The sequence below is a fragment of the Orycteropus afer genome, unplaced genomic scaffold (genome assembly GCF_000298275.1).
Source record: "Orycteropus afer afer isolate SDZICR_OR568_19922 unplaced genomic scaffold, OryAfe1.0 scaffold00220, whole genome shotgun sequence".
NCBI lineage: Eukaryota > Metazoa > Chordata > Mammalia > Tubulidentata > Orycteropodidae > Orycteropus > Orycteropus afer.
This window is the reverse complement of record NW_006921807.1, coordinates 4,052,319-4,080,213: the sequence shown is the minus strand read 5'-3', so window position 1 is coordinate 4,080,213 and position 27,895 is coordinate 4,052,319. Positions and strand designations below refer to the sequence as shown.

General features: G+C 35.1%; 1 protein-coding gene across 1 annotated transcript in view; it reads right to left on the bottom strand.

Annotated features, from left to right (window-relative positions):
* Positions 1–27,895, bottom strand: part of SI (sucrase-isomaltase) — a 147,613-nt gene that overhangs the window by 7,839 nt on the left and 111,879 nt on the right. The window contains exons 36-43 of the mRNA XM_007948724.1: positions 18,547–18,680; positions 17,538–17,572; positions 17,328–17,444; positions 14,027–14,175; positions 12,387–12,471; positions 12,211–12,267; positions 11,495–11,619; positions 8,319–8,407 (exon numbers count right to left, since the gene is read on the bottom strand). Coding sequence (XP_007946915.1) covers positions 8,319–8,407; positions 11,495–11,619; positions 12,211–12,267; positions 12,387–12,471; positions 14,027–14,175; positions 17,328–17,444; positions 17,538–17,572; positions 18,547–18,680 — 791 coding nt within the window. The remainder of the gene's footprint in view (positions 1–8,318; positions 8,408–11,494; positions 11,620–12,210; positions 12,268–12,386; positions 12,472–14,026; positions 14,176–17,327; positions 17,445–17,537; positions 17,573–18,546; positions 18,681–27,895) is intronic.

The window sequence follows — 27,895 nt, the reverse complement described above, 5'->3', positions numbered from 1 at the left end:
GTTTTTAAATCAGACTGTTTCAGCTGCAACCATGCCTGCCAGCACTTGCTTTTCTCTGACTTTTGACACTTTCCCTCCCTCAGGAAAGCAAGTTAACTGTTTATCATCCACTGTGCCTCCTTTATCACCTATACAAACTACGGTGCAAAAGGTGAGGGCCATGGATGTGGACATTCCATTAGAATTAAAACATGTTGTTCCCTTAACAGAATACATAAATCAGCAGACTAATCAACCAGTGTGAGAACGTAAAGCATTTGTTTTAAAATTCTTAAAGATTTGAAACAAGCTACTGTTACCTATGGGCCAACAGCACCATTTGTAAAAAACCTTAATAGATACCATTGTTCAAGAAATTTTGTGTCCTTATGATTAGCATATGCTGACTAAAACTGCATTAGAAGAAGGAGATAATTAATCCAGAGGCTAGGGCTTTTTGTTACACCCAACCAAAAACCCAAGGCCATATACATAAAATGGAATGGTAATCAAGGTGAAAAAAATTAACCTGCAATGTTTTTAAAGGATTATGTGTTTTGGATTATGTGCTTATCTGCATGTATTCCGTACTGTTTTTGAGCCAATTAAGAAAATTGTGATTATTAAGATGTAGTATTTTGGAGCTCTGGTAGTGTAGTGCCTAAGGCACTTGACTGCTAACCAGAAGGCTGGTGGTTCAAACCCATCAGCCACTCCTCGGAAGGAAGATGGGGCAATCTACTTCTATAGTGATACTGCCTCAGAAACGCAACAGCATTTTGGAGTGGTGAACACACATAAAATGACTTAGTATAGTCTAAACTACTGAACAAAATCACCTTAAAATCAAAGTTGAAAGTTTTAGCATGGCCTGAAAAGCAAGAGGGAAAGCAAAATGACTGGTACCAAGTTTTTTTAAAAAAAAGAGGGGGAAAAGAGAGTAGTTTTGTCTTAAAGTAGAATGTCTGGTCATCGCAGAACATGAAACATAGTAAAAGTTAAATGTGAAAATGTGTAATATTTTAAAAGGCTTGAGAGAAAGTGAATTTTATTTGCCTTAGTTTTAATACCTGCAAATAATAAGTGTGAAGAAACAATGAAGTACATTGAAACTTTGATAACTTTAGATCCATTTTAGTGGATTTATTCAGAAGATGAAAGAAAAAAAATAGTGAATCTTTCACTGCAAAATGTTATATTGACAATATACTTTCTATTAAAATAACAGTAAAATCATAGTACTTAAGAGGGGTTAAGTGGTATAAACTAAAGAAACTATGTCATGATAGTTTTCTAACAGTGATGAGTTCAAGTAAATGTTAACTATTACATGAAACATATTTGGCCAGTGGAAATGAAAATTGTAAAAGATTGTAAATAGATCATTGCAAATGATTTTTCTGTGTAAATGAATTATACAAGTAAGAGTGCCTTTCAGGACTCTACAGACCCTTACCTTAACTCTGTTCCTCCCCATCTGCCCCTCAGAATATGGTCTCCTCAGCATACACTCAGAATAATGTAAAATTTGGCCAGGGGTCTAGACCAGATCCATCAGGGCAATACCCATTATAGCAGGTTCCAACCAGTTTAGATTATGAAAGAAATCCTGGAAGTTTTGTTTAGACTCGTGTGCCATTCACCTTGACTGATTTACATTATTCTGTTATTAGCTACCTTACCTCTAAAGAAAGGCAAATAGTAACATAAAAATCTAGAATGGAATCCAACAGACTTCATAACCTCCAACCTGAAAACATAACCAGGGGCCACAGCCATTAGAAAAAAGATCCAGGATAAAATCCTAATAACCCAGAGAACAGAACATGATTCCAAAATTAAAAGGAGGACTGGGTATGAATACTTCTCAACTCATAGAGATTACTTTCAAGGTCTATAATAACTGGTACAGGACCAGAAAAAAACAGAAGCAAAGAAACATGAAGCAACAGACTACCTTGCTGGCTGCTGTCCTGGGATACCTGTCATGAACTTGATCATACCGGGTAAGTCCCCATGGACCCCCAACAGATAGAAAGGGAGTGACTCATACTCCTGCTCCAGGAAGCCAACCAACAAAGTTGGGGCCTCAACAATGTGTTTACTGCAGAAAAATGGGCACTGGAAGAGGGAATGTCCAGAGAGAATTCTCCAAACCCAACCAAAAGGGGCCCAACAAATGGTAAACAGAGCTAACCACAATCAAGAATGACGGGGCCCAGGGACTCTGTTGCAAAATAAACAAATTCCTATCTCCTACGAGGAGCCTGGGTGACGATAACTGTGGGAAAAGAGCCCATTAAATCTCTACTGGACACAGGTGCAACCTCAATCTTAAACATCTCCAAGGCCCCTCTGTCCCAGAAAACTATAAACATTACTGGAGTTTCAGTAATATAAAACTCTTCTTCAACCTCTTGAATACCAGGTTGGAAGTACTGTATTAACTTGAAATTTTTATACATACCTGAATACTCTGTTCCTCTGTTAAAATACAATTTAATAACCAAGTTAAATAATCAGTTTACCTTCTCAGCTAACAAGCTCCAGGTGAATGTTAGTCCTGACCAAGCATGGGCCTTACAGACAACCTCCTGCAATTAACTGCTACTACGGATTACAGAAACAACGGACAGAACTGTCACTGCAACCAGCACTTGTTATGGGAAAAGATACCCTGTATACTTCACTAAATAAACTTATTATAGGGCTGGATGTGTACAAAATCATCCAAAAAAATTACACAAGACTGCTTGACCTATACCAGAACAATCCAAAATGCAGTCTGCCTCCAATGGTAAAAGAATTCAAACAAGATGACTGAACCTATGCGAGGACTGGCAGGTAAAATTTATAACTCCTGAAAAATCAAGTATTTGTTAGTATTTATAGATACTTTCACTGGATAAGTGGAAACCTATGTATATCCATGTTCCCCAAAACACTTGCTTTTTCTTACTCATTTGGCCTAGACACCTGTATATCTACTTATGCATTCAGTATTTCTGAAAAGCAGCAGAGGTGATTCAACCCTATTAAGACACTGACTAAGATGTACCAAGAAACCAACTTATCTTAGATAAAACTTTCCCTTCTTACCCTGTCACAGATCTGGATTTCCCCCAGAAGCAGGCTTAAGTTAAGTGCATATAAAATAATATATGGGAGACCATTTTCTAGAGTGTGACATCCTAGTTATTAAGGAAAGGGAAACCTTAAAATTATTAAAGAATTAAATATTTTAAAACATGTACAAACTTTATCTACAACACTAACCAGTATACTTTCAGCAGGTTATTGTGTCCTACAGATATTCCCCTCCCTAGCTTCTATACAGGTGATTGGGAGTGCAATGACTGGATTCCCAGAACCAGCACCCTCTGCCTTTACTAAACTCTTAACACTAGTGCAACCCAGGAGGACTAAAACTGGTGAAAAAACACACTGCTACAGGATCAACCCTCGGTTGAAGGAACCTTGCATTGTAGTTTTGACTACACCTGCAACTGTAAAAGTGAATAACCTCACACTGTGGATTCATCACACACATCTGAAGTTGACACATCCCTACTTGTAATGGCAAATCTTCAAGGACCCCAATCAACCTCTCAAGCTAAGATTATCTCATTCCTCTATTTCTCAGTCTTGACTTACTTATGTTTATGCACATGTTGGTCACAGGGCTTTTACTGGAAAATATCTCCCACTCAGTTTTAATGGAACCCCTATGTATATTCATGCTCCCCAAAACACTTGTTTTTTCTTACTCATTTGGCCTAGACACCTGTATATTTACTTATGCATTCAGTATTTCTGAAAAACCTGTGTTTTGCACCTTAGTACATGTGATACCCCAGATCGATGTATATGAAGGAGACCAGGGCCTAGCCTTACTAACAGCCCCAGAATACCTCAGGCATAAAAGAGTTCCCATATTAATTCCCCTACTTGTGGGATTGGGAATTGCAGGGTCTGCAGCCACAGGAATCTCAGCCTTTATCACTGAGGACCAGGGCTTGAGGGGACTAACCCAAAGCATCAACATGGATTTAAGTGGACTAGAACTCTCTATCTCAGAGCTCTCAAAGCAAGTTGAATCCCTAGCTGAGGTAACCTTACAAACTAGAAGGAGACCAGACTTACTATTCCTAAAACAGGGTGGACTATGTGCTGCTCTAGGAGAAGAATGTTGTTTTCATGGTAATAGAACAGGAGTAATCAAAGAAACACTGGCCCTGGTACGAAAAAAAAATATAAAAGAAAGGTAAAATGCACTAAACTCAAGTAAAGGATGGTACCAAAACTTATTTGACTGGTCATCATGGGCAACACCCTTATTACCAGCCGGATTGGTCCACAAATGTTACTTCTACTTGGTCTCATCATTGGACCCTGCCTGTTCAATGCCCTAATCAAGTTCATACGGAATGGGGTTGGGGCTGTGAAACTCATGGTTCTTAGAACCCAGTACACAACCATTGATACTCAAGAATAGAATAATGAATCAATGATTTGATTCTCAAACAAAAACAAAAGGGAATGAAGTAAGTGACTCCATTTTGTAACTCTATTTTTGTAATGTTCAGCTACTGCTGGTAATATCTTGTTAAAACTCCATTTTATGTGGCTGAAGTAAACATCTCATCCTGTCCCCACCCCCCAGTGAATTAGGGAGTGCTCCTTTTGTCTTTTTCTTCTCCTCCCTCCTAGGCACATAAAGCAGCTAAATCACCCCTCAATGAACACCTGTGCTAGAATACATACTTTTGGGGGTTTATCAGAACTAACTCCCATCACCCCTCAATGACACCTGTGCTAGAATATGTACATTGGAGTGATTATCAGAACTAACTCCCTTCACCCCTTGATGAATGCCTGTGCCAAAGCACATACTCTAAGACCTTGAAACTGCAGCTTCTGCTTCTGTATTATCACTTGCTTGCCTGCTTTATAAAGCCTGCCTAAAATCAGACTTTTTGCTGCAGCATAGGAGTGCACTTCAGCTCTCTGCAGTCGGCTAGCCTAAATAAAACTCTGTTACCCAAAAGTGGACGTTGTAGTGGCTATTATTTTAAACTGAACCCATAACAATATATTACTATTCTCTCTGCCACCCAGGTTTCCCTGACTTCTACAAATTTACTCATATGTAAAAGCAACCAAACACTCATCAAACAGAAGGAGAAATATACACCTGAATGATTAACAAATAGTGAAATAGAATTGAAAGAGGCAATAATACCTTTTGGATTCCCTTCTCCACTTATACATATTAGCATTATATCAGTTAATTCATTGAGAGACTATTTAATTTGCAATTAACTTTGTCTATACTAAGATTGGGAGCTTGGTGGAATAGTGCCTAAGACATTTGACTACTAAGCAAAAGACTGGTGGTTCAAACCCACCAGCCACTATTCGGAAGGAAGACTAGGCAATCTCCTTCTGTAGAGATACTGTCTTGGAAATCCAAGGAGGGACCGCTACAAGTGGGAATCCACTTGACAGCAGTGAGTTTGGTGGTTTATTTTTTGTATTTATTTATTTAGTTTTTTGGCATACTAAGATTAAATGATATTCTGCTCAAAACTTTTTCTCTATATACTAAAGCAAGAATAACTTAGTTAAGATGTGTTAGGAGGCAAAATATATTAATTTTAATTTTAAATATACATTTTAGCTTAATTTTTAAGAGTACTGTTCAAACTAGAACTGTGAAATAAAATTAAACAAAAGTGACATCTATTAGGATAATTTGAGCAGGGTTTTTTTTGGTATGTGTAGTTTTTTAATGAATAAAATAAAGATCAATGAAGAGTTTTGTCAAGATATATATCTATTTCATTAAGGAAAATAGTAAAAATGAATATTCAAACATGACTATGCTCAACTCTCTCTCTCAGTGATTCTGGCTTATGGCAACCCCATGGAACAGAGTAACTGTTACAGGACCAAACGCCTGGTGCACAGTCAGGCCAAAACAGTTAACACACCGAGATGGAGAGGAGAGAAAATTATTTATTGCAAAGCTGCAATGCAAGGAGTAGAGGTAACCTGTACCCAGATCTGACTCCCTAAATGCCCTCAGAATACATCTTTTGTAGATGTTTCAGGAGAGGGGTTTATGCATATTCACAAAAGGTTGAGAAATTTGGGGCATGAATGTGAAATGTGTGATGATTGCACCTGGAGGGAGGCGGATGAGTCACACCAGCTTCCTGTCATCAGCTGATAGGGGTGTGGGCAGAGGGGAGAGGGTCAGTGATTAACTTTTGTTCCTTTCTGCCCTATTGTGCATAGCATGTCCTGGCACGAGTTAATTTACAAGTTGTTTCTAAGACACTTTTAGCTGTCTATCACCTGCAGGAAAGAATGTTTTCTTTGTATTCAGTTCTTTAAGGAACTGAATACTCATCTGCCTGGGGTGGGGAAATAGTTTGGGGTAATTTAGTTTACTTATCTATTCCCATCTAAGTACCTGGGTGAGGAAAATAGTTTGGGGAAATTCAGTTTACTTATCTATTCCCATCCAGGTACCAGGGTGGGGGAAATAGTTTTTACTTTCCTTAGTCTCATAACCATAGGATTTCCAAGGCTGTAAATCTTTATAGAAACAGACTGCCTCATCTTTCTCCTATGGAGCAGTTGGTGGTTTTGAATCACCAACCTTTTGGTTAGCAGCTTAACGCTTTAATCATTATGTGTATGCAAAGTTTATCAAAATTTTATTTTGATTTTTTCCTTTTCTTATACATCTGTTCTATTTACTCAAAAAATTCAGCAGTTTATTTTAAATGTCTATACTCAATCTTAACACATGTAAAATATAACACAATACAAAGATGTAATTCATCAGAACAATTTTGTCTGCTTGCATGAAGGGATTATAGAGAAATATCTGCATTTTGTTCAGTTCCTATTCAGTGATTAAAAACAATAACAGCAACAAAAAAAATGTCCCATGGTAAAGGCCTTACAAAGTTCTATTATCTATTTCTTAGTTGGAAAGGAAGAACTAAAGGAAAAATTCTAATTTTAGAGAGCTTTGATTCACTAGCTGTTGGATTATGATAACCTAATTTACCAAATTGGAGAGTCAAAGATAATCTGAGATGTCTTTGAATGCAAATTATGCATACCTGAAATTTATACCATGGGGGAACTGTAGGCAAATTCAAAGAGCTTGCTGCTAGTCCCAGGTGCCAAAGCAGGATTGCAAACCTTAGTGTGGGCTCCCAGTTAATGTGTTAATGAATGTCAGGACTATAAAACCTCACATTTCAGTTATTGAGAACAGGCTTCATCTTCTAAATCACAAAGTTTTAAGAGAGTTTTATTTTATTTTCAGAGTCTTATTTATCAACATTCAATTCTTATATCAACTTTCTGATAGAATTTATTTGCTAATAGATTCTTGTGGTTGAAGAATATTAGGCATGATTTATCTAAAAAAGTGAAAGGTATGTATCTTTCTTGTTAATGAAAAATCTATCACCTGTGGATATGTTATTTAAATTGCAGTGAAGTAACTCTTGAGAAATTCAATACCCCATAAAGGTCACGTTTTATAAATAAAGGTCATATTAAAGAGAATGTTCTGAGCTTTCAGCTACTAAATTTGGGACTGTTGACAGCAATTAGTACACCTAATCTACCAATGTTTATTGACAGTATGAGGATCACCTGGAGGCATTTTACAAAAAGGCAGATTTCCCTGAATCCGGAGGAATTTGGGTTGGTCTCAGAATATACATTTTTAACAAACTATCCCTGGTGATTCTCATGCTGATTGTCAACAGAGTGCCCAGTGCTAAAAGCTTAGCAATCATCTGGTCTTGACAGCCAATTACAGAGTAGTAAACATAGATTCAAGTTCATTCAAGGATGCCTTCTCATATATTTAAAAAAAAAAAAAAAGTGCTGAATTAAAATAATAATAATAATGGCCATAAATACAAAGATTAAATTTGTAATTTGTTTCTCAACAATCTTTTGTTTTAAAAGCATCCCTTGTGCATCAATATGGATACATGAAACGCGCTTTTTGGCTCATTTCAGTATAAAAATGATCAATATACAAACCTTGCACATACACATCTTTTAGTTATCCAGACACTTAATTGTAAAGATTAACTATATTTAGCATAACACAAAAGACATTTACATGATTGCAGAGCTATTTTTTTAAGTTTATTCAAATAATTATTAAATTATCTTAGCTTTTAATAAAATCAGTAGATTTTTATTAAATTTGTAAAGTGCAAGAGTAGTAACATAAAATAAATGTTTGAGACTAAGTACATCATCAATAGCATTAATCTACCAGATGTAACACTCACCTATACTTTCCCCATCATCCCAAAACAGAGATCCTTGTGCCATCTGATTATCGTCTGCAGCAACAATGAGTTCCATGTAATTTTGTCGACTATTAAAAAGAATATATCATTTTACTCATGTTTGTAAAATAGCATATGTCTAATCATGATCTGGTATCCATATATGTATAGGTAAAAAAAAACAACAACACAAATAATTATACATACTAATGAAAGAGAATACAAACTGTTTTAGACAAAGGTAAATAAAGGACTTTTCTTTTTCAGTAAGGTAATAAAATCCTTCGTATTTAATAGATGATATTATATATTTCTTTTTTTTATCTCAGAAGTTCACCTACTGTTACAAATCAGAAGTGACCTCATTTATAATAATTAAAACCCCTTTAAATCCATGGATATATTTATTTGTTCTTCTCTCTGGTAGTACTCTAATTGGCCATTAAACAATAAACTATTTTAATAGCATACTTTGTATTTCATGGTTTAAGCCTTTCTCACATTTCTATATACAAATCAATCATTGAGTTATCATTTTGGTTATTAATTAGAGTTTATAGAGTAACCAGCAAATTCTAAGTCCTATTCTAAGAGTGGAACATACCTCCCAACCTTGTGCCTACATAGGCCAATCCTTGAACAAAACACCTGCTTCCATGCTCATTGCATAGCAATTTGTAGAGAGCAATTTGGCTTGACAGACTCATATTGCTAAGGATGGATTTCTTAATCATACTATACTTAGCTATATGCCTTTTCTAATCAAAAATGCTGAAGGTTATAATCTCATAGAAATTTCCTTAAACACTCAGGATAACTAGAGTTCAAATATCCATAGTAATTGGGTGTTTTCAAGATAAAAGTTATTCACATGTCTTAGCATGTATACTGTTCATATATATGTCTTATATATGTGTACACTCATATATTTTTATATTTCAGTTCACATCCACTGTGATAAAAGATACGTATATTTTATTAGCAAAATTAAAAAGCCATTTTCACTCACAATTCTCCAATATGCATAATTGGAAACAATAGTTCCATAACTTATAATCTACCATATTTTTACTCCTAAACCTCATAGTTATTTATTGGCTCTCAGACATATACACACAGAATGGCCTCTCTCCTCATTCATAATAAAAAAAGTGAAAATATTTTAAGGTATAACCATGACTAGTCTCCACCATAAAGCCTTCATTATCAAGTAGAATATATTTTTTTCCTCTGTGATTTGATATCAGGTTAGAATATTATTGTAACTGGAGCTTGGTATTAACAAGAGATGGCAATAGTCTATTCAAGTCAGCTGGAATTGCCAACAGGTAGAATTTGAGGACAGTGCATATGACATGAGAAAAGATGAACAAAGACTGAGTCCTCTAGAATCTGAACATCTGAGGTAAGTGTTCAGATTCTGTGATGGGCTTAAAAGACTCACTCTCACATTGGTTACAGGGGACAGAGTGGACCCATGGTCCTTGTGAGAGAGATATATTGCTCTGTGAGGGGGAACAAATAACAACAGGTAAAGGACTTTTGACAAAGAAGGGAAGGTCTTGGCCAGATGGTCAGTTCTGAATGGAGAGAGAAAAATATATGTCAATATTTATCCTAATCCAAGGCAAGGCTGCTAAGAAACAGGTGTGCTTCCACCCTGGACAGTAGGGAACTTAGTGGCTGGACAAGGTAGTGATCTTGTCAGTGGATATCTACAGGTTCATGGGCTATTGTTGTTAGCTGACCCTGATCCTTAAAAGCTTTTAAGACTGTGACCTTTTAGAAGTGGATTACCAGGCCTTTCACCCAGGTTGTCTCTGGGTGGATTCAAACTGCCAACCTTTCAGCAAATTGTCAAGTGCTTACACTTTTGTACCACCCAGGGTCTCTTTCTATAGACCAGTGTACGTCCAAAAATATCTCATGGGATAGACAGAAGAAAGCAGAGAAAATGAAAGAGAAAAGAGATGTTAAAGATAATCTTCTACAACATCATTGGCTGATGGTTTATAAAAAGCCTTATAAAGGCAAGCCTAATATTTTCATAGAACCACAGAACAAACACATTGCCATCAAGTCAATTCCAATTCATAGCAACCCTATAGGACAGAGTAGTAAAACTGCCCCCAGGGCGTATCCAAGGCTGTAATCTTTTCAGAAGCAGACTGCCTCATCTTTTTCCCTCAGAGTGGCTGCAGACCTTTTTGTTAGCAGCCACATTCTTTTATTCATTGTGCTACCAGCCCTTCTCTTATATTTTCATATAGTAAACAATAATCTTCTCCACAATGTAAGAGATTGAAAGAAAGGTAAGAACTTAAGTGAGGCCCTCATTCAAAATAAACTGATCATTTGTCAATTGTCTGCATTTTATATACAGAAGACATGGTTTCCATTTATATTTGATCCTGGGACACTTTCCTACTTTAGAGAAAGCATTTTCTGGGATAAAAACTGTCCAAAAGTCTCCTGCATTTCTGCACATCTTGCAAGCAGAGACCCTTTCAGTTTTTCTTCTTAACTATCTTTAGTAGGCTATTTTGAAAGCAAATATCATTGGAAGACAGAGGGCAGGGTATTTTTGTTGTTTGTTTGTTTGTTTACTGTCCAGTATAATATCGTTTTTCACCAAAGTAAAGAGGATATGTAAGTTTGTTTTCAGTTCATTTTGTTTGCTTGCAATTCATTATAAAAGATTTAGGTTTCCTTATCTGTGAGCTCTGGTGGCATAGTGCCTAAGACATCTGACTGCTAACCGGAAGGTTGATGATTCAAACCCACCAGTCATTCTGCAAAATGAAGACTGGAAAATCTACTTTCATAAAGATTTACCGCCTTGGAAATCCAAAGGGGGTCATTATGAGTCGGAATCAACTCAAGGGCAGTGAGTTCATCTTTCTGTTATTTTTAGCTAGGACCCAAACTCACTGCATGTGCAACCTCCATATGTGACATTCTGTGTCACTCCACAGATCTTGTGAGACAAGGAAAACTGAAGCATGAAGCTCATGCTTCTTTCTGTGCCATGAGTAACAAAGTTCTTTGTCTCTGACCCAGCATCCACGAAACCATGGCAAGGCTAAGTTTTTAGCTTGCAACTAAAATCAGTTCTTATCAATTCTTTGATGATATATGTCAAAGTTTAACTGTAAACTCAGTAATACTTCACTTACCTGAAAAATGTGTTCTGAGCAGGCTCTTGGCATGGTAGGATGTGGCCACCTCGGACATGTAGGTTTATTTTATCAAAAGAAGCATTAAAAGTATTAAATTGTCCTCTCAAACCAATATCTTGGCCCTGGGAATGAGAGGGTTGGGAGGAAGAATGAGAGCAGCAAGAAGTGGAAATATCAGCAGCATTGATGCTCCCATTTACTTGAGGGGGAATATTTATTTAATTGAATAATTCTGTTTCCAGTTAGAAAAAGAATGAAAACACTAACACTTTATTTAGGAAATCATGTTGGTTAAATCATAGCAGTGGCATTTGATTTAATGATGACTCTAAGGCAACTTAAAGCTACTTGTGTTTGTGGAGCTCACATATAGGAAATTTGTAGATTTGGGAAAGGTCACAAAAAACTCTGACTTGTCATGTACATTATTTTTAAAAGAACCACATCCCTTTTAATGATCATTTTGCATTTCCAATAAAGGGCAATGGCTTTTTTCTGTATATTATATGTACTTTCCATGTTTAACAAACAATAGAATAAATATATAAACTCTGTCACTGTGTATTAATTTGGTCCGGGTCAATTAGCAAGAAATAGCTTGTTCTTTTTCTATGTAAAATAATCCAAATACATCATTAATGAAAAGGTTATTGTGAAATGGTTACCCATACATATCTGTTAAATCAGTTCCCCAGAATTTGCTAAATACTTACTGTGTGATAATCAAACCATCGAGCATTAGGGACATAGCCTCTTACACTTTCAACATTCTGGAATTCAAAGATATACTAATTAATATACACACACACACACACACACACACACATATATATATATATGGCAATGAAAAATAATTTTTGTGTGAAAAATATCCTTTTTCAGTACTTACAGGTTCTAATACAGGAGTAACCATAAATGCAGGCCCCCACAAAAACTGCTTATATATATCCCAGGTTGCCTTTTCATCAAAGAACCTTGACAAAATAATTGCAAATGATTAAATCAAAGAAGTTTATCTCTTCTGAATACTATAAAATAATTTTTCAAATTTCATTTTGTAGTATGGACTTTTGTATAAAAATCAAAATCAAAACATTACAAAATCAGACAATTTTATCACTTGGAATTCAGTGTGAGTAGTAATACATCATGAGTAAATCTAGACTATGACTAAATTTCCTTACAAAACACAGAGAACTTTATTGAACCTGTAAGCCCAACTGAAAGAGAAATATCCTTGGAAAAAAACTTGTATAAGTATTACTATTCCCTAATATATGATAAACACACTAAGAAGCAAACTTAAAAACCTCTGGGAGAGAATCATGCAATAAATATTCTACAAGAATCTTCATTTGGTAACTTTAAAAGAATTTGTTTATCCTACTTAAGGAGCTCTGGTAGCACAGTGCCTAAGGCACTTGACTGCTAACCAGAAGGCTGGCGGTTCAAACCCACCAGCCACTCCTCGGAAGGAAGGTTGGGCAATCCTACTTCTGTAGTGATACTGCCTTGGAAACCCAAGGAGGGGTCGCTATGAGTCGGGGCCGACTCGACGGCAAATAACAACAACAAAAACAGCAACTTAAGTCAGAACTCACAAAGTAGTAAATTTCAAAGTGCTTATTATACATTCTTAGATATATTGATAAATTTCTAAATTTAAAGTAAAATGTTTGGGAAAATGAAATATTATTTTTATAGTTTGATAATGTTGTTGCTATTGTTAGTTGCCATTGAGTTGGCTCCAACTCGAGAAAACTTTATGTACAATGGAAGGGAATGCGCCTTGTTCAGTTAACTTGGTAATCTAGGGTGCATAAGTTACTAAGTCTATCATGATTATTTTATTAAGGATTATTTTTTTGTATGTGTGTTTTTTCTTAAATTGCATGTCTGTTCGTTTGTTTTAGTAACATTCACAGTGCATATGCCTGAAAGCTAACCCATGCCAAAAAAAAAAAAAAAAAATATCCAGCTAAACTCCCTGGAATATAATTTTCAGTATTTATTTATGTATAGGTTTGACCTTTATGGAGTGACTCTGTAACAAATTTCTGAGAAGAACGTTGAAATTGTTCTAGGCTATCCTATTAGCTCTCCTTCAGAAAGAAATAGCATGGCCTTCATCAGTATCAGACAGGCACCTGTCTATAGTAGATTTACTTAACTTCCATGAGCTTCACAAATTTACTTACAAAAGAAGGATAATAATAGTTATTTCTGAATATTTTTGAAAACATTTAATGTAATACTATATGCAATATATTTAGAATAATATCTGATACACTCTAGATGAATTCTTACATTTCAAAAATTAATGTATTTCATTCTATAGTGATCTATATTCATTAGTGTGCTTAGTAGTAGAGACACATATGTTAATATTTCATTAACCCTAAATATATTCTACAATAATAATGAAACATTTTCCAATCTAAAATGTTCTATTATTGTACTATAAGAGATTACTGAGTAAATTAAATCAAAAGTATCTCTCTATGGTAGGGGAAAAAAAACTGCACTTACTCATGCAAAAGGGGTCTAATTACAGTGCCACCATGAGCATGGATTTCATGCATTTGTGTATAGAAATAAGGCAATAATGTGTATCTGATTTTTAGAACATCTCTTGACATTTCAGAAAAAGTTTCATTCCAGGATGCAGGGTCTTGTCTCTGCAATAAGGCAAAATAAAATAATACATTAATAATACATTTCATTTTAAATCTTAAAATTTAGATGTACATTTGGAGAATATAATGTAAAAAAAATTAATCTCTGCCATGTACTATGTAATTTCTTCACAAAATGAACATGCAATAATATGTCTCCTTGTCATATGAGAGAGACAGAGGAAGAGAGAAGAGAGAGAGAGCAAGCACCCATAATAGTAATCTCTTAATAAGCAACAAGGAAAAATGATTCTGTCAATTTGTATATTTCCTTTAGTTAAGCCCATGACTTGACAAAATTTATGTATAAACATATATTAATTCATTTTTTTTAAATAAATGACATAATACATTTTCAAATAGAGTGGTGGGGTGATAAATCTATTAAAAGAATGGAATGACATGCCACACAAAAGAGAGAGAATTAAGCAGAGACATGTAGAGCCCATCATGAAAATCTTGCACATTGTCCTTGAGGCAAATAGATGTATAATGGAACTAAATGAATACTAGTATTAGTAGTATAGGTACTCTGGTGGCATAGTGCCTAAGGCATTTGACTGTTAACCAAAAGACTAGTGGTTCAAACCCACCAGCCACTTCTTGGAAGGAAAACTGGACAATCAACTTCCACAGAGATACTGCCTTGAAAACCCAAGGAGAGGTTGCTATGAGTCAGTCAAACCTGACTTGACAGCAGTGAGTTTTTTTTTTTTTTTTTTTTTAGTAGTAGTATAAAAGTATTATTAATAGTAGTACTAATTGCATCAAAAAATAATAATAATATGGAAGGACCTAACCTTGTGTTAAAGTAAAGAACATGCCCATATCTCTTCTGGAATTCAAGTTCCAGGTCTGAAGGTTGAAGTTGATAAGAGAAAGATTAAAACCCTATAAAAATAATATTGTGGCACATATTTCTTGAAAAAAATAATAGACAAGGGGTATGATGATTATTTTATAGTTTCATTTGTACCAGGGGAAGAAATAAGGCTACAATAGTGCATAATTCCAGGAGACAACACTGTCAGTGTTCTTTGTTGATATAAAGATGGTTAATGACCTATAGAACTGTGTCTTATCTATGGAGATTCCAAATTTTCTAGATTTCAGGAATAAGAAAGCTTGACATGCCTTTGACAACAGAATGTTATCACTGATTTGTGTAGTGTGAAAGCAGGTGAAACATTGAAAGTAAATTACATCTAAGAACTGCTAAGAAGATTTAAAATATATATTTGTTGTTTATTTAGTCTATAAAAATAAGTTCAGTTTTAACATGCTAATATGCAGGTATATAATTCTAAGTTAGACATTCCAGAGTTCAGTTTTCTTAATCCACAATTAAATTAAATGAAATATCTGTTCCATGAATTTTTATTTAGAAATACCTTCTCTACCTCTGTTTATGTCATGATTTCATCTTTCCTCAAAAACTCCAACCACCTTCCCATTGTGGGGTCTTTTGCTTGTTCCCCCCAACTGGAATTCTCATCATCATCATCTTTGTATTTGTTGCTTTCTTTCACTAAAGTCTCTGCTCAAATACCATTTCATCCAAGAAGACCTTCCTCCCTATGCACCATCTAAAACAGAACGCCCATCAATTTCTTACTCTTTTTTTCCCGTAATACACATCTGTTTGTACTTGACTTACACACACATAAATAGTTATAATTTTCTATTTCCTCTAGAAAATGTGAATTACTAGGATAAGTATTAATAAATATTAAATAATAAACTCTCAATATATGTTTGTTCAATTAATACCTATATAGGCTTTTACTGATTCATGTCCCACTTCCCCAACATTACGGTCATCTACACTACACCACTTAGACACTACTCATCTGTCATTTTGTCATACTGTGGTGGCTTGTGTGTTATTGTGAGGCTGGAGGCTATGCCAGTAGTATTTCAAATACTAGTAGGGTCACCCATGGTGGACAGGTTTCAGCAGAGCTTCCAGACTAAGATAGTCTCAGAAGAAGGAAGGGGCCAACCATTTTTCAAACAGTTGGCCAAAACAATGAAAAAATCTATCCTGGAAGAAGTGCAGCTAGAATGCTCCTTGGAAGTGAGAATGGCACACTTGGTCTCACCTATTTTGGTTAGGTTGTCAGAAGGCACCATTCTCTGGAGAAAGATATCATGCTTGGCAAAGTGGAGGGTCAGTAAAGAACGGGTAGGCTCTCAATGAGATGGATTGACACAGTGGCTGCAATGATGTGTTCAGGTATAGCAAGGTTTGTGAGGCTGGTATGGGACCTGGCAGTGTTTCATTCTGTTGTTCATAGGGTTTCTACGAGTCGGAGCTGACTCAATGACATTTAACAACAACATTACATTTCTGACTGCAAGCCTTCCATTATAATATTTCTATGCCATCAAGTTATGTCTGCACTTGTAATTTCTTCACAAAATGCTCAACTTACAAATTCTTCCACAATTTGGTCTGATAAGTGGTTTCTATTCTTCCAGTATTTTCTAAAACAAATCCTCTCTTCTACTCTAATTTATCAGAATTGGCACAAACGTTTCATAGCACATTATAAGCACACTTTAGCCATGCCTGAAAGGCTTCCTCCTTTCCACTACACCCACCTAAATTTAACACAATTCAAAATCCTCCTTGTTCTTCATGAAGTGCATTATGCTGAATTTTCTTCCTCTGAGCTTCCCAGCAATTTAATAAAGCTTTCAGTGTGTATAGTTACTTCACCACACAAATTTAGTTAAGAATACTTTTCCTTTGTTTCTTTAGTTTTCCATCTCATTGTTTTTCACATTTCCTTTTAAATTCACCAATCTCGTGTAGTGATTTTTTTTTAAGTGATTTTTCACTTACAACTGTTTGGTTTATTTATTTTGCCCCATAGTGAAAATGCAGAGGTAGATTTATTCTCCCCCTGGATACTCCATAATTTTATAGAACAGCAATAAGTGTGCCATTAACCAAGCCACCTACACCAAATTATGAAGAAGAACAGCCCAGGTCAGAAAATCCTCAAATTAATGGGTTCAGATATCTTGGTAAATATAAAGACAAGTAGTTTAAAGCATGGATCTAGAAATCAGTCAGGTAATGTGCAAGCTATTCAAAAACTGAATTGGTGGGAAAAAAATGATAGAAAGCAAATATAGTAAGTACATACTCTAGTATTTGCAATATTGTGATTTCTTGAGTATGGATAAAATGCTCCAAGTTGTGTCCAGCGGGCACAGAGATGATATTCCGAATCGTTGAAGAAGCCACAGATATCTGCACCAGTCTAAAATATATTGTTATATTTAATTATTTTACAACAGTTTTTTTCCCCTAAATATTTATAAAATATGGAAACAAAAAGAATACAGCTACTTACATATGATATTCCAAAGAGGCTAAATTCCATCATACCTGAAATAAATTAGGAAAAATAATCTAAGAAAATTGTCATTTCGTGTATTTTAATGTTTTTTTTTCTATTTATGAAGATGCTGTCTTCCTAATATTAACCTCCAATTCAATTAAATATTTTCTTAGATTATTAAGATAATACTTCCTTTCATTTCTTCCTCTAATACTCATACTTTTTGATTGCATAGTATTATGATGTTATACAAGTAGGACACTATAAGCTTTCTTGACCCTTGAAATATGACATATTTCGAGAACAAATCTGTTATGAACACATTATGTTGAGAACAATGTGTGGGTTTCTCTGATTTGATATTTTCAAAATAAAGAGGTTGGCTGTGCAGTTATGTAACCGTAGTTATCATCAATTGAAACAAATTGAATTATTAGATTATTAGTTAAAATTCTGTGAGGAATATCACTTCAATTTCTCAGCCCTTCTTGGAAGGGAACATTTTAAAACACTAATTGTTTTCCTTAGCAATAATATATCCATAACAAAAATTTTAAGATTAGAAGTGGAAAAGAAAAGTGCCCATTTCACCTTTAAAAAGATAATATATTATGTCTTATTTGTTCAGTCATTGTCAAAAGTCTATTTCAAATTTTGACTTAAAATGCTTCATTTGTTAATATCTATCTGTGATCATTATTCAATAGAACTTAGAATTTCTGCCTTTTTCTCTTTTTTATTCCTAGTTAATATCTTTCCCAAAGCCTGCTTTTCCAACTAGGAAACTGAGACCAAAAGGGGTAAAATTACCTTTTCAAACAGAGCTAGCTCATTATCATTAGTTTCTACACATCATCTGTGATCCTACTTCCCTGCGCACTAACTTTTCATGAGGCTATAGTGTCATAAAAGATGCCAAAAGCATAGTTTTGAGGTAGACTCATAAAGTATATGATCTATCACCTACCACAGTGAATATATAATAAAAGACTCAAAAAAGATAATAATAAAGATCACATACCAATGATTGATTTGTCCAAATTGTCCCATCGTGCATAGTTATCTCCAAGCCAGTGTCCTCCCCATCGTCCAACAGTAGGATATGTGGAGCGGGAAATAACAATCCCTCTTTTCCCAGTTGTTTTCTGCAATGCACTAATACAGATGAAGACAGATAGATGAGTTGGACGAAAGGGATTTACTTCAAGTATTTCCGCTTATGACCACATCAAAAATAGTGTTTTACTTTTGGTTTCTAAACTGTCTGTAACAATTAGTTCTTTTAAGTATTCATTCTCTCACATAAGATCCTTGCTAGTATGAAAGCCATCTTTATTCCCTTCCAATATTTATCACAGTGGCATACAAATATCAAGTGGCCTCTAAATATTTGTTCAGGACCCTGGCTGTTAAAGATTATTTGCAGTCAACTGCTAACATAAAAGTTGGCAGTTCAAAGCTACTTGGTAATGTTGTGGAAAAAAAGGCCTGGCAATATGCTTCTGTAAAGATTAAGGCCAAGAAAACTCTATGCAACAGTTCTACTTTCTAAGACATGAGTCACCATGAGTGATCAACTGTTGATCAACTCTACAGCTGTTTTTTTTTTTTTTTTCCTTAATATTTGCTCAATAACTACAGCTGTTTGCTCTAACCCTTCTCAATTATAAATTTGTCAACACTTAATCTAAATAATATGCTGCAGAGAATTTCTACAATAATACACCCTGTTTCAAAGAGTAGTTTAAAGAAAGTAAGCATTTTCTGTATGTTAAAAATAATAAAAAATGAAAATAATTGTCTTATTTCAAATATAATCTATCTCATGCCATATTTCATCAACAGATTATATTGTACAAACTGAGTATTTTTTTTTCTTTTTCCTCTTCAGTTTTCTAAGTGACTTTAATGTCTTAATTATACATTTAAAACATTCTAATGCTAAGAGAAATGCATTATTTTATATTATCTAACCCTTTTTCTATCACTGTAGACTGATTGCAGATGCTCATGATAAGGCTATAAATAAAATATATTTTACCATAAATGAATTGGAAATAAAAATTTATTTTTATATTATGCAACAAAATCTGCATATGAACAATAACTACAAAATTATTCAAGGAGGAGACTCTACAAATAACTAATCAGGTAGACTTAATTGCTCACTAACATGCCATTAACTATATCTAGCCATTTCTTTGTTACAGCGTGAACCATACTGTTCACACTTATTTGTTCATAAAGACCTTGAAATTTCTGAGGTTGAGAATCATGTCATATTTTTCTCTGCATCCATTATGCCTAGTAAAATGCTTGGCATTTAATAGGAGCTCAAGAAATTTTTAAATTGATGAATACTTCAAATAGAAATTGCTGTGGTGTGCCGTTGCATTGATTCCAACTCATGGGAACAATACAGGACAGAAAAGAACTTCCTGCTAAGCTTTTCTAGGCTGTAATCTTTACAGGAAACTGAGTATGTATTAGAGATATAGGATACATTGTAACATCATCTTTAACAATAGAGACATTACTGTATTAACGGAATTACCTACCTGTATGTGATGTCCCTGTTAAAAAAGATTATATAATAGAGCCATCCTCAGTGCTTCACTTTTTCTAACAAATATAAAGAACTAATTCATTTAGAAGTATTATATTTAATATGCATCATATATATTTGCTGACATTTAAAAAGAAAAAAGCTATCCAAAGAATATAAAATAATTGATAACCAATTTAAAAATTTGTATGAAAATGTGTATGCTGGGTTTGATTGGTTTGCAAATAAATTTAATTTTATTTGAATAACATGAAACTACAAAGACAATGTTGCTCCAAATTCTTAATGTGTTCACATACAAGGCATGCATAGTCCAATGGAGTTATTTGTTCTGTTAAATGTCCAACTTTTGTAAAAGAATTTTAGCTAAGGAGGAGTTTCCAAGATGGTGGACTAGGCAGATGTGCTATCCAGATACTCTACAACAAACACTCAAAAAAAAAAAAAAAGGGAAATGGCTATGGATGACAATTTGAATCCCAGAACATCAAAGGAAAGGATAAAGAAGTAGATAAAATACCAATAAGAGGAAAAGATCGAACAAAACAGGGAACAAGAAGTCTAAAAATGCCAAACAGCACAGCATGACCTGGTTGCATTATTGCAAGTTGGATTCTGATTGGGGAAGGAACTGGGTAACTGGCTCCACTTGCCCAAGACTGCACCAGTACCATCATTAGTGATCAGGAGACCAGGGATGGGTCCTCCCACCTCACCCCACATTTCACAGTGACCAGAGGCACAGCCCTCCCCATCACCAGCCACCTCATGACCAGTGAAACTCTCCCCACAACCAGTGCTGACCTGCTTTATTCCCCCCACCCTGGCTTCATCTATCTATCTATCTATCTATCTATCTATCTATCTATCTATCTATCTGTTATTTTTCTGCTTAGTTCTTCCATCTTTCCCCACTTTCTATTCTTTTTGTTCCTTTCCTCTGTTTTGTTGTTCCTCTTCCCTTGCTTTGGTTTCTTTCTTTCTTTCTTACTTTTTGGATCCTGAAAATGGTGAGCCAAACCTCCCCCTTCTTGCTGCCCATGTGGTTAGCAGCACCTACTTCTATCTGGTCTGAAGTGTACACGTTGGCCAAAGGACTAATGCACTCCTGCACAGCCATGTTTGGAGGCTGGTACTTTCACCAGTACTAGGCCTTTTCTTTCTTTCTTTCTTTCTTTCTTTCTTTCTTTCTTTCTTTCTTTCTTTCTTTCTTTCTTTCTTCTTTTCCCTTCTTCTATTTCTCCCTATTCTCTCCCTTGTATTCCTCTTCTTATGTTTCTTTCTCTTCACCCCTTCTTTTATTTTTCTGTTTTCATCCCCTCCCTTGTAGTAAATTTCACCAATCACAAGCCCTCCATGGATGTGGTGTAACCTCTGCCAGAGTGAGCTTCGCATTCCTACTGCAGTTGTGTTTGGAGGCTACCACTTGCATCGGTCTTTTTTTTCTCCTTTTTCTTCCCTTCTCAGTTCTTCTTTCTTACCCCCTCTGATTCTTCTACATCCACCTGCCTTTCTTCTTCCTCTTCTTCCTTTTTCTCTTCCTTTTTTTCTTCCTCTCATTTTTTGGGGGAATCCAGTTGAGAAAGTACCTCACCAGATCACCCCTTTCCCTCCCCTTTTTTTTCCCAGTCACTTTTTCTTTGTTTTCCCTCTCCTGCCTCCCTTTTCCTTCTCTATACCCAGTAGTTGGGAACCAGCAATCCTACCCAGCCATACCCACCTACATCTGCTTCCCATAAACTGAATGAGTGCTGCCAACCACTCCAGCACTACTGCACATATGATGGATAGCAGCCAACATCCACCCAACATACCCACAGCTGCTCTGCAAGATCACTGATTAGATAATCAAATTCACACTCCCACTTACTACCAAATCCACCCAGAGATAGATGGTAAACACCTCAGTGCTGATAAACTATTAACAAGAGTAACACACTTGCCTAGTTGCCTGGCTTTATTAACACAGACAAAAAAAAAAGAAAATCAGGGTGAAGAAACCTAGCATACAATCAACAAATCAACACAATGACACTATAATGTCTCAGAAACAACAGACAACTTCAAACTCCAAACACACACACAAAAAGACAAGATGACTCAAGCACATGATCAAAATACAGTTACAGAAAATCCTCCAGAAGAAATGCTAGTGGAAATATTTGGTAAGGAGTATATAAGAATTATTTTTTGTTGTCTTCCAAGGATTGAGAAAGTCCACAGAACCCACAGACAAAATCTTAGAATAATTAAAAAAAAAAAAAAAAGACATTGACAAAATGGAAAATTATAAAGCATACAAAAACAGCAAATATAAATCTAAAAGATTAATACTAAAATGTCAGAAATACATAATGCATTGGAAGGACAAAGGAATAGAATTGAATCAATGGAACAGAGAATTAAGAAGACTGAAAATACAGCTCTCGATACTAATCTGTTAGAGGAACAATCAGTAAAAACAATGAAAAAAATTCCTAAGAATGATGTAAGACAAATTCAAGAGGGAAAACATGAGTGACTGGACATCCAGAACTGGAAAAGGCAAAAAAAAAAAAAAAAAAGGTATAGAAGGAAGAAGTTGAAACTGCCCTGAAGGAAGTAACCAGAAAAAGAAAAAAAAAAAAAAAAAAGGCACCAAGAAAATTGTCCAAGATTTTTTGGAAGAAAATTCTCACATCATGAAAGATGAGAAGATATGCACTCAAGAAATTCAGTGAATCCTAAATAAGATAGACTCCAAAGAAAATCACCAAGTAATACCACAGTCAAACTTTCCAACACTAGACAAGGAAAGAATCCTGGAAGCACCTAGGAAAAATGAAAAGTCACCTACAAAGCAGAACTTTCTACAAAGTAGAAATTATGTAGGCAAGAAGGCAATGGGAGCAAACCAAAACCAAAGCTACTGTCACTGAGTTGACTCCAACTCCTAGCAACCTCCATTGGGTTTCCACAGTGGTAAATCTTTACAGAAGTAGATTGCCTCATCTTTCCTCCACACAGTGACTGATGGGTTTGAACTGTCAACCTTCTGGTTAACAGTTGAATGCCTTAGGCCTGCACTAGCAGAACATCACATAAAACCTTGAGGGAAAAGAATTGCCACTCAAGAATTATATATGTATCAAATTTTTCCCTAAAATATGATGGTGGAATTAGGACATTCACAGATAAACAGAAATTAAGGGTATTTGCAAAAACCAGACCAACATTACAAGAAATACTAAATGGAGTACTTGGAACAGAGAACCAACAATGCCAGACAACTACAGAAAACTAATGCACACAAAAATATCACCTGTGAATCAACCCAAATATAGAAGTATCAAAAATAAGATAAACCTACAAGAATGAAACTATGGAATCAGAAATCCAATTTGTAAATTATGATAACTACAAAGCAATAAAAGGGAATAAAAGATGTAGCTCCACAACTTCCAGATAAAGAGGAAATCAAGATGATATAAAGATAGTCTGGACTATTTTAAATTTGTGAAGATAATAAATTACAGAATAATCTCAAAGATAATTAATAAACCTTCACATCAACATAAAAAAGAAGAAAATTATAAAATCTCAGTAAACCCCATAACGATAATGAAAGAGATGAAAAGAAAATTAATAAACAAACTGAATTCAGCACAGAAAAATGAACAAAGAAATATCAGTAACACACACACACACATACACACACAAGCAGCAAAATGGCAGCAACAAATTCATACATATTAATAATTAAGCTGAATGCAAATGTATTAAATACACTAGAAAAGAGACAGAGATAACCAACCTGGTAAGAAAATATGACCCATCAACATGCCATCTACAAAAGACACACCTTAGACATGAATACAAAAATAAACTAGAAATCAGAGGATGGAAAGACATAACAATCAAATGACAAACAATAAAAAGCAGGTACAGCAATATTAATTTGTGATAAAATGGACTTTAAGGCAAAAACTAACAAAACAGACAAGGAAGGTCATTATATAATGATTAAAGGGTTAATTAAAGTGGACATAACCATGATAAATATTTATGCACTGGATGTACAAGCCCCATAATATGTAAATCAAACTTTAACAGAATTGAAAAAGAAATAAACAACTGTACAATAACAGTAGGAGATTTTAACACGCTACTTTTGGTGGTAGAACAACTACAAAGAAAATTAACAGAGATACAGAAGATCTAAACAACACAATCAACCAACTAGACCTCATGAATGTATATGGAATAGTCCATCCAACAACAGCACAATATACATTCTTTTCCTGTGCACATAGAACTTTCTCCGGAATAGACCATATGATAGGCCACAAAGCAAGTTTCAAATAACTGTGTTGTTGTTGTTATTTGCCAGCGAGTTGGACCTGACTCTATGAACACTGAAATACTACACAGGATCTTCTCAGATCACAGCATTATAAAATTAGAAATCAACAACATGAAAATCAAGTAAAAAAATATCAAATATATGGAAACATGCTTAAAAACCACTGGCTAACAGAAGAAATGAAAAATGAAATTAAAACACACAAAAAAATTCCATGCCTCAAATGGGAATGAAAACCCTACAGACCAAAATCTTTGGGACACAGCAATAGAATCCAACAAAATATCAAAAAAAAAAAAAATACATCACTACCAAGTAGGATTCATCCTAGGAATGCAAGGATGGTTCTTTAGAAAAATGAACAACGTGATCCACTACATAAATAAAACAAAGAGAAAGAACCACAATATCATATCATCCGATGAAGAAAAGGCATTTGACAAAATCCAACATCCTTTCTCGATACAAATGCTCAGAAAAATAGAAACAGAAAGGACATTCTTCATCATAATTAAGGACATATACACAAAACCAATGACCAATATTATCCACAGTGGAAAGAGACTGAAAACATTCACCTGGTGAAAGGAAACATACATACCCTTTACCACCATTATTATTCATATTGTATTGGAAGTCTTAGCCTTATCAATAAGGTAAGAAAGAGAAATAAAAATCATCCAAATTGGCAAAGAAGTAAAACTATTTCTAATTGCATATAACAAGATCCTATACATTGAAAATCCTAAGGATTCAACAAAAATACTACTGGAATGAATAGACACATTCAGCAAGATGGCAAAATATAAGATTAACATATGAAAATCAGTTGGATTCTTCTACACTAACAAAGACAATTCTAAAAAGGAAATCAGGAAAATAATGCCATTTATAACAGCCTCCAAAAAATGAAGTATTTAGGAATAAATCTAACCAGAAACACATAAGACCTATCCAATGAAAACTATAAAACACTAGTACAAGAAACCAAGGACCTATAGAAATGGAAGAATATCCCATGCTCATGTAAAAGAAGATGTGTCATTGTAAAAATAGCAATACTGCACACAGCAATCTAGAGATATAATGGAATCCCAATCTAGATTCCAGCATAATTTTTTAAAGATATGGAAAAACTAATCACCAAATGTGGTGTTTAAAAATTATGTGTCAACCTGGCTGGGCCTTGTTTTGAGTGTCTGGGCAGCTGGATGTAGTATTCCCCACAATGAGACTGGTAGTCAAGTCCATGATGGAATCCTCTGGAACAGCTGAGTATGCCTTAGGGATGCTGTCTGATTCCATTATATAAGAAGCACTGAGAAAGGTCTATGCAGCTTTTTGGCATGCTTGGACCCTGCATGTAGCTGAGTCTTCATTCAGCATCTTGCCATGTTGGACTGTCTCTACACTTGAACTAGTGGCCTGCCGTGTTGTTTGGTAATCTTGGGACTGTGCCATTTTATTTGTTGGCCTTGGGTTTGTCAGCCTTAGCAGCCAGCAGCTGCCTGAGTTAAGAGACACCTCCAGCTTCAGTGGGCCGGGAGCAAGTGGCAAAGCTGAAAGCCAAGGTGAAGGGATTTACATCCAGCTCCTAGAGCAGGCAATTTGCACTTGGACTTCTAGCCTCCTAAACTGTAAGCGAAAGCGCTCTGGTGGCATAGTGTCTATGACTGGTAAATAGATATTTGACTGCTAATCAGAAGGCTGATGGTTCAAAACCACAGTAACTCCACAGAAGGAAGACTGGATGATCAACTTTCTTAGATTTACTGCCTCAGAAACTCAAAGGGCTTCCTGAGTCAGAATAGACTCAATGGCAGTGGGTTTGTTTTTTCTTTGTTTAAACTGTAAGAAAATAAATCTCTGTTTGTGAAAGCCATCCCATTTGTGGTATATCTGTTAGAGTGGCACTAGAGAACCAAAACATCGACTTTATTTGGAAAGGAAAGTGACCTCAGATAAGCAAAGCACTACTAAAGAAGAGACCAGGCAGTGTTTTGTTCTACTGTAGGGTCACTATGAGTCAGAGCCAACTCGATGGCAACTAACAAAAACAACAACACTAAAGAAGGCAACAAAGTAAGAGGTACCATATTCTCCAATCACAAAGCCTACTATACTGCCACAGTCACCAAAATAACCTGGTATCAGTACAATGACAGAGAAATAGAAAAATGGAACAGAATTGAGAGCCCAGAAGTAAACCCATCCACCTACGAGCAGCTGATCTTTGACAAAGTTCCAAATTTATTAAGTGAGAAAGAGATAGTCTGTTTAACAAATGGTGCTGGCAAAACTGGATATCAATTTGCAGAAAAATAAAACAGGATCTATATCTCATACCATATAAAAAACCTAACTCAATGTGTATCAAAGACGTAAATATAAAAGATAAATCTGCAAAGATCATAAAAAACAAGGGCAAACTCAGGCGCATATACATACATATACAAATACATGGCATAAGTACACAATCAAACATACCTAAAAATATAGAAATAGCAGAAGACAAAATAGATAACTGGGAACTCCTAAAAATTAAGTATTATTTATGTGAATCAGAAGACTTTACCAAAGGAGTCAAAAGAGAACCTACAGACAAGGAAGAAAAATGTTGGCAATGTCATGTTAGACAAGGGACTAATTTCTAAAATTTATAGAAAACATCAACATCTCAACAATAAAGACAAGCCAAATGAAAAATGGGTAGAGAAAATGAACAGATACTTCACCAAAGAAGACATTCAGGTGGCTAACCAACACATGAAGAAAGGTATGATCTTTAGCCATTAGAGAGATACAATTCAAAACAACAATGATATATCATCTTACACAAGCATTAAAATGAAAGTTTAAGAATATGCTGGTGAAGGTGTGGAGAGACTAGAGCCCTCATACACCCATGAGTTTGATTGTAAAATGGTACAACCTCTGTAGGAATTATGGTACTTCCTTAAGAAGTTGGAGATGATCTAGCAATCCCACTACTAGGTGCATATCCTACAGAAATAAGAGCCATGACATGAAAAACATATATGCCCACATATGTTTTTCATAGCATTACTTACAATAGCAAAAAGATGGAAACAACTTAAGTGTTCATCAATGGATGAATGGATGAAAAAACTGATACATGCACACAATGGAATACTACACATTGTTAAAGAATAACAATGAATCTGTGAAAACACCTCATACATGGACAAACTTATAAGACATTATGCTGAGTGAAATTAGTCAATCACAAAATGACAAATATTGTATGAGACAACCATTGTAAGAAATTGAGAAAAGGTTTACACACAAAAAATAATCATTCTTTGAAGATTGCGAGAGGGTTGTTGTTGTTGTTGTTGTTGTTTGCCGTCAAGTCGGCCCCGACTCATAGCGACCCCTCCTTGGGTTTCCGAGGCAGTATCACTACGGAAGTAGGATTGCCCAACCTTCCTTCCGAGGAGT